The 14661-nt window shown below is 43.3% G+C and overlaps 1 protein-coding gene across 1 annotated transcript in view; it reads right to left on the reverse strand.

Annotated features, from left to right (window-relative positions):
• GRIA3 (glutamate ionotropic receptor AMPA type subunit 3) overlaps positions 1 to 10021 on the reverse strand; it is a 373784-nt gene extending 363763 nt beyond the window's left edge. The window contains exons 1-2 of the mRNA XM_079764724.1: positions 9795 to 10021; positions 8450 to 8608 (exon numbers count right to left, since the gene is read on the reverse strand). Coding sequence (XP_079620850.1) covers positions 8450 to 8608; positions 9795 to 9903 — 268 coding nt within the window. The 5' untranslated portion in view covers positions 9904 to 10021. The remainder of the gene's footprint in view (positions 1 to 8449; positions 8609 to 9794) is intronic.
• Between the last annotated feature and the right edge of the window lie 4640 nt (positions 10022 to 14661).

Below are 14661 nucleotides of genomic sequence, written 5' to 3' on the forward strand. Positions count from 1 at the left end.
GGAAATAGCAATGAAATCTAAGAATATTTGAGAATCTGTTACAGGTTATGGCTGACTGGCTGCCAATGTTCTTTCTACCTTAAATTTACAAAGGTTTTCATCCATACAGAGACCCATACCCACATCTACTCAATTACTCCTCTGTGGGCTGGGCCCTGATCCATTTCTGTCTCATCGATTGCTGGGAGCCTGATCCCTTTTTGGACAGCTGAAAGGATGAGAGCCCTGGCTGCAATGAGTAACTGACAAGGTAGAATAGCCAATCATGGATAATTGAAAGAAGACCAGTTTTGATTGCAACATTGTTTAAAAGTTAAAAAATCCTTACCACCTCCATCACAACTTGATTTTACTTCTGAAAATATTCCACAGTAATTGTGGGGAATCCAGAGGCTAGATTCAATTGTAGCTAATAACCATGCACGTTAGAGGCAACAGACCCACTAACATCTGAAGGGTGTGACTTGAAGAGTCAAAGGCAACTAAAATCTTAGTCAATAAACTACCAGAATTTACCCATGAAAGTCAAATATTGCAAAACAGGTGTGTATTTGAGGGACTCTTCCTCATTTTCAAGTCTTCCAATGCCCTCTGGATGCATATCATCCATTTGGTGCCCCACTTCCTTGGGCAGATGCTTTATTCTGGGTCACTCACCTATCTTGGAAAGCCTCCTCTGAGGATCCTGCAAAGTAATAGGTGGTAATCTGATGTAATATTTTTTTTCTGGAAATATTAATGGCTAATAAGGATTTAACTCATTCCCTTCCAGATAGCATGCTTCCATTTTGATACAGGCCTTCAGTGCAGCAACACAAATAAAATAATTTGTGAAATTTTAGACTAATGACAAACTGATGGGGGACAAAATTTTGGGTAATACGTTGTCATTTGGCAGTCCTCAAATGACAGTGGGTAAGCTCTTAATGACTTCCCTGTAGCAGTCTTCAGCTTAGATATCTTTGAAAAGTGGTATTACTTCCCTTTCCTCCCCTCTACCTCACAATGAGTACTTGACATCGGCCTAGAAAATGGAGTCAATTTTGGGGGCTCATGGGGAGCCAGACAGGATTCAGTTTGTGTTGTACTTCTTGTTTCTAATCCTGCTTAAGGAAAGTGAGACAGCTGATGAGCAGATGCTACTTGCCTCCTTATGTCATGCCTTGACCCAGAGAGGCAAAGTGAAAAGGCAGTTGAAACTACTTGCCATCCTTAACTCTCTTGGGCAGGTTGTTTCTAAAAGGTACACTTTGGGGTGTGGCAAGAAGCCAAGATACTGTCATCCTGGCTCATGAGCTACCTCCCCTCTTAGCCTGTCTTCCAGTCTTCACTTCAAATCCCTACAAAAAGCAATAGATGGTCTCATCAGATATCTAATCATGACACCTACAGACATAGCTGAAATGAACACAGCATTGTTGGGAATAGGTTAGAGACATGCTTGAATCAGAGCAAGCCAAATGTGTCTCTTACAGAATCTTCTATGTAAGGGAAGAAGGTACAAATGTGGGTAAGAGCTTGTCAGGGAGAGCCATTTTCTTTGGTAATCATATGCTCTCTGCTCAGGACTCTACTTACTCAAAGTGTGATTTGAGGACCAACAGCATTGGTATCATCTGGGAACTTGGTAGGAATACAAGTTCTTGGACCCCATCACAGATCTATTGAATAAGAATTTTCATTTTAATAGGATCCCCAAGTGATTGCTGTGCACATGAAAGATGAGAAGTGTTGCTGTAGACTGACTTGTGCCCCATAGGGTAAAGGAGTCATTACCAGCTGTGTTTCCTCTACCCATCCTTATCCTTGCTCCCGTGCCTCCTCCAAATAAGGGCAAATGATTGTCCTGTTGAGGATAATAGCTAAAGATGCCAGTGGTAGTTAGGAACTGAGAAGTTACTCCTCTGACCAATGTTCGAATGGAAATCCAGCTGCGAGTGTTCTGGTTATTTCCATGGGGAGAGACGCCATATGTACACTTGAGCGAAGCCAAGGGAGGGATTGAAGGATTCAGAAGATGACACTACTTGGCTAGGCTTCCAAGCCCCTCCAGAGCTACCTTTAAGCATTTATAAGGGGGATGCTGCCTTGTAATCATTGCATTCCACATGCCATCACAGGGAAAGGAAACTCAGTTGGAGATCCAACTTCCCTACCACGTCTCCCCTTCTCTGACTTCCTTTCCATGCCAGTGCATCTCCTGCCAATGTCAACATAGGCACCTTCAGACTCTCCAAAAAACCTGTCATTGTTTTTGTAATAGAGATAAATATTTACACTCTTTAAAATAACTTTATTGACATATGATTGACATACAAAAAGATATACAAATTTACCTCCTTTAGAAAATGAATCCTCATGAACTTTGACTGCTTTCCAAATTACCCCAAAGGCTTTTAAATTCAACATGGTGAAGGTGCACCTGCCCTATGCCTCGGGTGTACTTACACCAAACCTACCATGTGCAAGTTGCTTTTTACTTTGGTCTGTAGAAATCTTCCACGACCAGAGCCACTTGATCTTTGATTTGGATAGAGTGAACATCCACTCTGTGTATCATGTCCAGAAACACCCCTATTTGAGTGTCTTGCCTTGAAATTGAGGCATTAGGGTTTCCAGAGCAAATACTTCCCTGTTAGATACATTAACCCTCTTATCACACACTTTAAGCTAGATTTCTATTTTAGATTTAAAAAAGCTATCATCCTCAAAGTAGAATGCAGGCCCTGAGGAGGATGAACCAGGAACAAAGATATTCTAATGAAGAAGGAGCATTAGGTCTAGAAAAGTCCAGGGTAGAAAATAATCCCTAGGTAAGTTTATTGTGGATGGGGTGCCAGAATCAGGGGCCAGTCAGAGACCAGCAAAAGAGCATAAACTGGGCAGACAGAGCAGGAGGGGAAAATAATGCCAAGAGAAGAGGTAAAAGTGTGAGGGGAATAATTTCTATTCATGTTAACCTTTTGCCAAATACTGACCCCTTTCGGGGACTGCTGCCCTAATTCAAGGCTCACCCCACACATTGGCTGAGGCTATTTGTAGCTCTCAGCCTGGAGCCCAGCCATTTCTAGAAGAGGGAGGGAACTCCCACTTCTGCTGAAGAATACTCATTACCCCCACCTAGGATTTTAATTGCACCCTCCTGTGGACATTTCATCAAATTAGACCCAAAGTATCAGAGCCAAAGGAAGAAAGTTGAAGCTTAATTTTTAAAATGAACCAGGTAAAGTATTCCTATAATTTTCCTGACCTTCAGAGTTTTTGAAAGTTCCTTCAAATATATCTGCAGTCTCAATCTAAGAAGTTTAAAGTTAAATCATTGAATAAACAGGTTATTCCCCTCTCCGAAAGTTATGAATTCTATCTTATAAAATTCTGACCCTCTCTCAAAATTCATGCTTCCTTTTCATCCTTTAACCAATTATATAAAAACGACAAATCTCTTAAAGGAAAACTAATAATGATGCCTCAGCAGCTTCATTTATTTTTTAATCTGTTAAAATGAGACCAGCCTATCACCTCCGACTATCCATAATAATGAAATTTAAAAATATATCAGGAGCCAAAAACTTATGATAAAAATCTCAACCAGCCCCCATTATTCTCATTCAATATTGGGGGTAGGAGGGAAATGCAGCATTAAGGAAACAGCCTCTGATGAAGTCAGAAGTGGGGGGTGTGGAAAATTAGTTTCATTTAAAGGAAAAAGGTTAAATTTACTGAGATGAAACAAACAAATAAATAAAACATGGCTCATTTTGCAGTATGCAGAGATAGAGAACAAAATGGTGTTCTTTGTTCCTTCCCCTCAAACCCTTCCAGTCTCTCCCATCCTGCTTAAAAGATCAACAGGAAGCTGCCTTGTAGGGGAGGTAATACCCTTTGTTGGAAATTCACCTTTACAACCTGCTGATTGCCATCTATTTTTATGGCCCAAATGAACAGCATCACCTTCCTCCCTCCTCTACACATAAAAAATAGATTTTTAAAATCCATAATAAACCTTGTGAGAAGGTGAATTATATTTTTGACTGGCACCACTGAGGCGACCTCTTGGTGCTTCAGTGGGCTATGCCAGCTGGCCAGAGGGGCTGAGAAGTGAGCTAAGCCAGTGAGTTTATTGAAGCCTGGCCAGCAGACAGAGGAGAGATGGAGAGCAGCAAGGGCACAAAGATGGGGGATTGGGTGTGGGAGGTGGAGCTGGAGCAGTTGAAGTTGGTTAGTATGTGAAGATCTGTTTGAGGGCAGGAGCTGTGGTACTGTGTGTCTTCATCCTGGTTCCAAAGATTACATGAAAAGGATAAACAGAAAAACAAAACAAAACCCACCAAAGAGCAGAGAATAGGATCAGGGGAGACATTTCTTTCCCAAATGGACCTAAACAGTTAAATGGATCTTGGAAATTAGAATAATTAGATAATTAGATTGTGACTCTGTGGGCAGGAGACAGAAACCTGTCTTTGCTAAGTACACTTGGTAGCAAAATGCACTCAGTTATAAAAGAAGCTCCCAGTTAGCAGGTATATTTCAAATGGCTCAGGGAAAAATAAAGTAAAATAATGCAGCTGATGAGTTAGAGTTAGCCAGCAAAAGGGATTTTGCCTGGGGCTCCATTAGAGCCTACACTCCCAAGTCTCACTCTCAGTCCCACCGTCACTTGCACCTCCATCAACAGATTTTTATTTAAGCCAATGCATTTAGAGCACAATTCCCTGGTGAATAACCTTTAAGGTTACATTTGCCTTTTCCTGGCTTCTTGCAAACAGTGCGTAATCCACGAGAGCACATTTGTTGGCTGTAAAGGTGTACAACAGCAATTTTTGCAATGACAGTGCGGAGAGGGAATATGAGATCTGTGTGCTAATGAGCTGACACTGCAGAGACTGGGGCGATGTAGTGTGGAGTGCACTACAAGTGCACAGCAGCAAGACACAGGAGGGGACTTCAAGGGAACTGAAGGCATTTCCTGAGGAATCAAGCCACTCCAATGGGACCCAGAAGTCCCTTGGTGTTTTCACATCTTGCAAAGCCCTAGGATGATCAAATCTGTGTGTGTGTGTGTGTGTGTGTGTGTGTGTGTGTGTGTGTGTGTTTTAAAGAACAAACATGTAACTTAAAAAAGTGTGTACATCTCTTTTCATGTATACTAATTTTGTGTGTTTGAGTGTCTCTGTATGTATATGAATGTATGTATCTTGAAATCATAATATTCACACCATCCCTCTTTCTGGGGTTATCTGGCCAAACTGAAAAGTATGGTAGCAAACTCAATTAATCCCAATGAAATGGGAACATGGGCTCCAAATCAGATGAGTCTCTTTGATAAACTTCAATTCACCTCTGAGCTGAGATCCCAAATGAACCACCTTTCAAAGCCAGAGAGGCTTTTTATTGTCTTCTTAAGACACAGAATGAAATTAGAGTCTGTCTTAAGCAAACCTCTCAGGGGTTGTGCAAAAATAAAATAAAATAAAATAAAATAAAATAAATAAAATAAAATAATATAAAATAACATAAAATGGTTGCTGGTGAAGAAGAGTCTTTAAATAACTGCTGCCTGGGATTCCTTGCAATGAAACCTTCAGATTACATTGCAGAGGGAGAGCAGAGAGCAGTGGCATGCAGAAAGCATTACCCTTTGTTTATTTTTTGGGTATTTGTTACTATGCCCTAAAAAATGTATGCCTGTCTCAAGATTGAGGGTGCAGGAAAGATCATGGGAAAATCAATTTTAGTGCTAGGGAAAACTGCAACTAAGAATTCTGAATGAGAACAGGGAAAAGTTTCTTTAATTTTTGCCATCCCATTCTCATTGAATCAGATAGGAGAGGTGGGTGACCAGATTTGTACTTAACTGGGATTTTCTCAAATCCTCCCTAGGTCTCCAGGGAGGGGCAGACCAGAGGATCTAGGGTGTTTTTTTTCTCTGTGAAATATTGCAATCAATTGGAAGAATGGAACCTGGGATCACCTGCCAAACTCCAGTACTGAACTAGTATTGTATTCTGACACCTGATATATGTGATCTTCACTTCCATAAGAAAAAGAACATTCAAGACCAGGGGAATATATGAAATATACTTCCAGGGCTTTCCTGGCCTTGTGAAATGATTGTTTTCTGCATTCAGAGACTATCAGACTGTGGTTGGACTAGTCATCTTTCTTATACTAAGCTTCTAGGCAGCAGCTGCCAGGAGACAGCTTTGAGATCTGGCCCCCATTCAATGATTGTGACATTCAGAGAGGACTGTTTCGGGGACCAGAGAAGATGAAAGCTTTCCTCCTCTGTCTTCTGAGCTGTAAAGCTGGAGAGTGCAACAGGCAGCTGGGTACATACACATCACTGGTTTCTGGATATTTCTCCTGTGTGTGTCAGTGTATGCATATGTGTGTATCTGGCATAACTAAGGGCAAGGTCACCTTTTTGTTTTGTCTTTCTTGTTGCCCAGTGATCCATACCTCTTATCTCACACTTTCAAGCCCCAAACCACAACCCAGTCTTGTAAGCTTGTTATCAGAAGTTCTGTGGATTTAGGGTGTGTGTGTGTGTGGGGGGGGGCGCGTTTTGACCAATTTATTTTTCTTGCCCTGAGAGGTAAGGCATTAAGGCAACTGAACATCAAAGCTGACTTATTGCCTATTCTTAAACCTGAGCTTTTCACAAGGCAATGATCATTTCCTGGTTGCTCTTTGAGTGGGGTTCCTGAGCTGGCTGGTGTCGATCTGATTTGAGCATTTAAAAAAACCACAGAATTAAAAACCTTAGAAATCAATCATTTCTGAGAAGTCAATTGGCACTCTTACTCCAGTCCTCATCAGTGGAAAGACACTAAAGTGAGTTCAAATGTTATTTGTTATTAATAATAAAAAATCCTGGTGATTTCAAGTATTTGGTTTTAAATCTGTTCTAATTGATACTTAAGAAGCTGCATTTGAGCTCCAGCCTCTTGCAAGATCACAGTGCTGCAGGATTAAGAGTCAGCTGTGTGTTGTAAGTGCTGTAGAGACAGGCTGGGATCACAGAAATAAGATGCAAAATATAGACAGACATTTTGTAACTTTCACACTTAGCTGGAATTAATAAGTTCCTATTTTTGTCAATGTCGGAAAGCCAAAGAATGTCAAATACAGAGTATCACAGAAAATGTTCATATAAGGATCTGTACCTTCAGTTAAATTTTTCTTAAAGTGAATACTGTCATTTTTTGCAATGTACTTCACCCCCATCCTCTTGACCTAAGTCTTAAAAATCCAAGGAACCTGTGCTCTTGGAGACTCAACAGTTTTTGGAAATCACATATCCTTTGAGGCAGAAGAATTTGAACTCAGTCATATATAAAGTTTCACACAACAGAACATAAATATAACTTCTCCCTTGAATGAAAGCCAGAAAACAAAAATTCTAAACTGCACAAGCCATAAAAACAAAACATATGTCATTATCAGCCTCATTGTTGTGAAAACTTTTAGTGCAATAAGCTTAGATAAAGAATTATCAGTCTTTTTCATAAAACATTACATTCAAGAAAAACCTGTGTCCAACAGGCTGTCATTTGGGTTCCCTTGGTTTTACTCCTCAAAATGTCCCCTTTCTAGAGGAACAATTACCATGGCACAAATAGGAATTTCAGAAATAGCTTTGGGGCTCATGAAATTCCTCCTTTTTTATATTAGCCTGCTGCAAGCCTCCCCCCTCCACCTTTTGCTTTAAGTTAAGAACTGTGTTGTCCTTAACAATGTGTGGGCAGGGTGAACAACACTAGGGGGACAAAACAGAAGCAGCTTCCCAAATAGTCACCTGAGCACTGTCCTTTCCTTTCCCCTCAGTTTTCCAGGTGTTCATCACTTGTAATCAGTTTGTAGTCTTATCAGTTCCTATCAGAACTCTCTAGGTAAGAAAGGTGACAGTCTAGGATAGAAAAAGGCCAGGGAACTAAGCCTGATCTGTCCTTCAAGGTCACTTGTTTGCAGAATTTCCCATATTTGGCTCCTATCTATTAGGCAATTGTCAAATTCAGCTAATTTCTACAGCCAGGCACTAGCTTTAACAGTCAAGTAATGTACATCCTGAATTGACTCAATCAAGAGGCTTCTTTTTTTAATCCCATCTGAAGAAATTTCCCTGAACAACCATGCTATTTTTTCTTTCCTTTTTTTCTGCCAAAAAAAAAAAAAAAAAAGATGTGGGGGAGGAATTGCTGGTTTAGCACCAAAGAAAATGAAACTTTTGCATCAAACATGATTCAGGAGAGAGTTTTGTGCACTGATTTAAGTCCCTCCCTCAGCAGGATCCTCTGGAGTTGGTTTATGCCGCATGAAACCTTGATTGACTAGAGCCCCTAAAATGTCTATTGAGGCGATCACCCATCCCCAGCACATATGCAGACCCCAAGTCCCACAAGCAAAATGCAAGTAAGGTCCCAAAGGGAGGAAAAGCAGATCTACTTACAAGCATTAGTCACAGAAAAACTATTGGAGGAATCCAAGTGATCTACGTGGTAATTCAAATGGAAGGGCTTCTCGGTGGTGTTCTGGTTGGTGTTGTATAACTGCACGGCAAAGCGGAAAGCGCTGTGCTCCTGCACCGTATTTCTCATGAAAAGTCCACCTATAAGCACAGGGAACTGAGATTTGGCTTGTGTCCCCCCCCCAGGACAGGTTACAAATTAGAGAGCACTGCAGATAGGAGATCCCTCTCAATGGTATGGGATGCGATGATAATTGATTTTCAACCAGTGTGTCTTTCAAGACTCTTGTGAACTCAAATTTTGGCCAAGAGAAACCTGGTTTTCCTCTAGACTGAAGAGGAGGAGGAGAGGCTGGAGGGAAGGGGGAAAGGGGTAAGAGAAAAGAGGGGTGCTCCTTTGGGGTAGGATGATGGAACCAAGAGTGGGACTTGGCTGTTTCTCAGGCAGTAGCTTCCTCTCCATTGCCCCCTCCTCCCCAACGCACATCTCCACAAGCTTGTTAATGTTTTTCTGGCATAAAGGGAAAGGTTGGCAAGAAAAACAATTTCATTCTCCCTGGTGCCCCCATCCTGTTCCCCATAGCCAACCATGTCCACCATTACAATATAGGGGTTTGGTTCGATAATGGCAACAATTTTAACTTTTTGACTTGTAAATACAGACAGGAGATGAGAAAACTCCCTCCCAGCGTCCGGGAACTGGGCTCCAGACAGACACAGCGGCAATTCATGAATTCCTGGTCTGCCTGACTTCCCTGATTTCTCACTCAGTTCCTTGTTTCACCCCTGGCTCCTACCGCATCCTCCACCTACCCAGACTCTGATCGCTGCCCGGGTCTGGGGGATCCAGAATGGGCTTCCACCTCTCCCAGCACTAGCCTTTCTGGGGTGAACCGAGACGCGGACAGGGCGCCCTGAGCCGGGTAACGTGCTCTGGCGCGGCCCGACCGGCGGCATCACCCTGGGACAACTTCCAGTGGCAGCACGCACGCCATGGCAAAGTCTAGAGCAACGAGCCTAAAAACCGCGACTCTTTGCCCCTTTGCAGCATCCAGCATACTTCCCCTGTTCACCACATCTCGGAAAACCCAGCAGTCCACTCCCCTCCCCAGCCCCAGGAGACCCCTCTCTGGTGCCTGATGCTCCCCAGACCCGCCAGCTCTCTGGGGCTCAAATCTCCGGGATTCCTGCCCGGTCCCGGTCCCGGTCCCCAATCCCCCTCCCCAGGCATTGCAGGACTGGGACCCGCGGCCGCAATAGCCACGCCAGGGCATTGGTCTCCGGTGCAGGAGAACCCGGCCCGACCGGCTGGCTCGCTCGCGCTTACCTATGCTGATGGTGTTTGGGAATCCTCCGTGAGAATGACCCAAAAGCCCCAGGACTAAAAAGAAGACCGCCTGGAGCACGCTTTGCCCCATTTTCTTCTGCCTGGCCATGCTACGCCTAAAATGAAGCTGACAAGAGCATGGGCGCAACTCGGGAGTCGTCAAAATAATAACAGGAAAAGAAAAAGAATTCGCTGGCTCTTATACCCCCTCCCTTCAACTTGCTCGCGCTCACTCTTCCTTTCCACCCTACACTAGTCCTCCTCCTCCACCACCACCTCCTCCTCCTCCTCCTCCTCCTCCTTCTTCTTCTTCTCTCTCTCTCTCTCTCTCTGCTCCCTCTCGCTCTTAGATTCTCTCACACCACCTCACTTCTGTCTTCACACCAATGTGGAAGGCGGGTTCACTGGCTGCAAGCTCGGTTAGCCAAAGAGATCTTTCTCTCTCTCACTGAGGAGAGAGAGAGAGAGAGAGAGAGAGAGAGAGAGAGAGAGAGAGAGAGAGAGAAGAGAGAATAACCTAAAACACAACACAAAACAAAAAAGACAAAACACCGAAAAAAAAACAAACACCACACACAACAAACAAAAGAGAGAGACAGAAAAAAAATTATAAAGAAAATCCAAGACTTTTCTCCCCCAGAAGATGGTGGGTGTAAAGAGGGGAAAAAAGAAGGAAAGAGGGAAAAGGCTCAGCGCCTGTGAATTGGGCTCTCCCAATTGGGCCAGTAGGGGGATATCGATCAAAGTTGATCTGACGTGGAATTAAAGCCGCACACCGCTTAGCTCTACTGCAAACTGCAGCCCCGGACTGCAAAAGCCTTGGCGTTGGCGTTTGTCAACATGGGAGATGGGATCAATAGAAATACACTAGTCCTCATGTGGACCAGCCAATCAAGCTGCAACTGGCCCTTTAAAAAAGAAAGGAAGAAGGAAAAGCTGCATTGAAAGCTGCATTGTCTCTGCGTTTGTACTCCTGTTTTTAAAGAAGGGGGTCCGGGGGTGCGGTTAGTGGTAACTCGGGAGTCTTTGTAAGATTTGGAGAAGCAGTTCCCATCACAATGCGCCCAAAGATGCTGCGCATGCCCGGTCCCTACCGCTCAATTTTTACAGCAGAGATCCCAGGGCTAGTGAACAGCCCCCAACGCCCACAGCTTTGTGAGGCCAGTGCCTCCCCTCCCAAGTGCAGAGCCAGCCTTGGAGGCGGAAGGGGGCAGTGATGGGCAGTGTGGGGCTGACTGCTTTAGAGGACGTAGAAAAGTATGTGCCCGGATGTGGTAACTAAAAGGTTAATGAAAAGGACGCTCAATCCCATTGAGGAAGGAGGAGAAAGATGTGGGAATGAACTGGGATTGGGTAGAGATTGAAAGTTAAGGTTAAGAAAACTGTCTTTAGCTGCCTTGTTCCCTTGGTGTTGCTTCTGAACAGAGCCCCTGACTAATGACTCCAGAGGCTATAAATCCCGTCCCCTTCCCCCTCCCCACTCTTCTTTTAATCTCCGCTCTAGGGCAGGAAAGACCCTTCTAAGTCAGGCAGTGCAGCTGGATCTCAGTTGGGGGGTGGTTCCCTCTATAATCTTGTGGATGAACCTCTTGGTCTATAGACCCCTCTCCCTAGCCCCTTTCTCCAGTGGTGAGAAAAAAGCAGCCTTTTTGTCTTCCAAGTCTTTCACTCCCACATCAGCTATTCTGGAAGTGACAGTTTTAATCTTTCCCCATACCAGCTATTCTCCTTTTCATAGCCTCTCCTCCTGGTTTACATGCACATGCTGCCAGTGTACAGCAAACTGTAATACATGGGGCAGGAGACATGGAACAGGGCCCAGGGGCACAATTTTGGATTTGGGCATGACATAGGTTGGAGTCTGGAACAGAAAGTTTCCAAATCCTTGGGCAACTAGAAAAATGGTTCTAGGCTCTTCCCAATTTTCTATCCATTTGATAATGCAGAATCTCTTCCTACCTCATCACGCATAGAAATCTTGTCTCCATTTGCTAGTCCATGGCTAGGAATGTGGGAGAAACCTGGAAGTCATAGAAGACTGAACTTACAAGTGGTTGGAGCATTGGGGGCAAAGAGGGTAGCAGAGAATGGGTTGGTCACCCCTTAACAAATATGAGGAGTGAGATAGCATGGTTCAGGAACATAGACTTAGGAAACAGATCCAAGTTCAAGTCTATATTCTATCACATATAGGCAGAGTGTAACCTTGAGTGACTTTCTTAATCTGAACCCCAGTTTTCTCATCTGCAATATGGGAGTATTAGTATTTCTTTCTCTATAAAGTAATTATGAATTAAATAAGGATTAAATAAGATAGTAGATGGGAAAGCATCTAATTCAGTGCCTGACTCACAGAAGAATCAATAAATGTTAATTTCCCAACTTCCTTCCCTCTTTCTCACCTTTTAAATGTGCTCTTTTCTCCCCAAAAGTTCCTCATGCTGTCAGCTTCCTCTTTCTCCACCATCACCCAAACCTCAGACTCTGCTACCAATCTTTACTAGTGTTCCACATAAAAATCTTCCCATTGAAGCTTCCCAAGAGCCCCAGGAGATAGTAGAGAATCTGGTAGATAAATCTTTACTAAGGTTTTAACCATGGACAGTGACAATTTAATATTAAAAATGACACATTTAGAGAACCTGTACTTTAATTTTTTATTTTTAAAAAATTCTTTATTGCCGAAACCGGTTTGGCTCAGTGGATAGAGCGTCGGCCTGCGGACTCAAGGGTCCCGGGTTCGATTCCAGTCAGGGGCATGTACCTTGGTTGCGGGCACATCCCCAGTGGGGGGTGTGCAAGAGGCAGCTGATCGATGATTCTCTCTCATCGATGTTTCTAACTCTCTATCCCTCTCTCTTCCTCTCTGTAAAAAATCAATAAAATATATTTAAAAAAAATTCTTTATTGTTGAAAGTATTACATATGTCTCCTCCTGTCCCTCCGTTGACCTCTCTCAACCAGCACTCACCCCCACTATTGTCTGTGTCCATTGTATACAAGTCTTTTGACTGATCTTCTACCCCTCCCCCCCATCCTTCCCTGCCTTCCCTCTGAGGTTTGATGGCCTGTTTGATGTTTATAAGAATCTGTACTTTTAGATAATATATTTTCATTTTATTTTATTTATTTACTTTTTAAATCATGCTTTTTTATTTGTTTGGTTTTAATTGATTCGAGGGAGGGAAGGAGGGAGGGAGAGAGAGAGAGAGAGAGAGAGAGAGAGAGAGAGAGAGAGAGAGATTTGTTGTTTCATTTATTTATGCATTCATTGGTTGATTCTGGTATGTGCCCTGACTGGGAATCGAACCTGCAACCTTGGTATATCAAGACAACTCTGACCAACTGAGCTACCTGGCCAGGGCAACATAGTTGCATTTTAATAGGAACCTTCAATGCTTTGACCCAAAAGAGTAACTTTAATAAGGATTTTCACTTTTGTTTTCTCTTAGGTAGAGACTGTATTTTGGATGGAGGCAGGTGGCTTTCAGTATACTTCACTCCTGAAGGTCCCCATTCATGCTTAGCCAGCCATGAGAAGTGGTAGACGAAAAAATTGTATCCATCTTCACTGTAATTTGGCTTGAAGACTAATGGGGTGGGTCAGAACAAAAGATGAGAGGAAGAAAGGCATTTCAGTGCCTATGCACTTGAAAATTCTCAATTGAATTCATCACTGTAAATGGCACCCATCCCTTTTTCAGTCTCCTTTGCCTACTACCTTTTCCCCTCTCTTTCATCTGCTGCCACTCTTCCAACTTTTAGCTGTCAGTGGCAGCTGTTGGCAGAGTTGGACTAGTCCCATCTGAGCCAGCAGGGACACTGTAGTGGATCAGGCATATTGCTGTTGGTAAAAAAGTCTGTATAATACATGCAAATTCTTTTGCAATTAATCCCTCATCCCAGAAAGCAGTGAACCACTTTTTGAATTTCATTTTTGGTTTTCCAGTGAGGAGCTACAGATTGTACTAACAGCATCATAGCCACCAGAAGTTGTCAACAAAGCCCCAAATCTAGCTCTCCCTCTGTAGTTAAGAGATATCCCTGCTGGATTCAGGATTATCTGCTAGTCTTAGGACCCATGGTTTGTACTTTTAAATGCACTCTATGACACACTTTAAACAGCAAGCAAGAAAAGAATTCATTGCAGTTTTTATTGTGAAGTTGTTTTGTATTCTTTCATGAGGTCATTAGCCAGACCACAAGAGAGGATTCAGGAGAAGTACAAGAAAACAAACTTCATTATATTCACAGGTCCTAGAGAAACAGTCACCCTATGCCACAAAGGGGGTCATATGGACGGAGCACCAGGGAAATGGGGTCAACCAAGCAAGTGGGAAGGAAAGGAAGAGAGGGGGGAGAGAGAGAGAAGAAGAAGAAGAAGAAGAAGAAGAAGAAGAAGAAGAAGAAGAAGAAGAAGAAGAAGAAGAAGAAGGAGAAGAAGAAGAAGAAGAAGAAGAAGAAGAAGAAGAAGAAGAAGAAGAAGAAGAAGAAGAAGAAGAAGAAGAAGAAGAAGGGGAGGGGAGGGAGGGGGGAGGGGAGGAGGGAAGAGAAGGAGAGGAGAGGAGAGGGGAGGGGAGGGGAGGGGAGGGGACAAGAGGAGAGGAGAGGAGAGGAGAGGAGAGGAGAGGAGAGGAGAGGAGAGGAGAGGAGAGGAGTACCCCATGGGCAAATATCTTTATTGGGATCAGGATAGAGTACAGAAGCAAAAGGCATGAGAGGATTTCATTGGTACATTTGAATGTCATTAAGTCCCAGTAAGGGGAAGGCAAGAAGGGGATCTTGTAGCAGGGCCCAGCCTTATCACACAGGTGTACCTGGTCATCAAGGTGAGGTGCTCACAGCCTATTTGCAGGGATGTTGAACC

The sequence above is a fragment of the Cnephaeus nilssonii genome (assembly GCF_951640355.1).
Source record: "Cnephaeus nilssonii genome assembly, chromosome: X".
NCBI classification, from domain to species: domain Eukaryota; kingdom Metazoa; phylum Chordata; class Mammalia; order Chiroptera; family Vespertilionidae; genus Cnephaeus; species Cnephaeus nilssonii.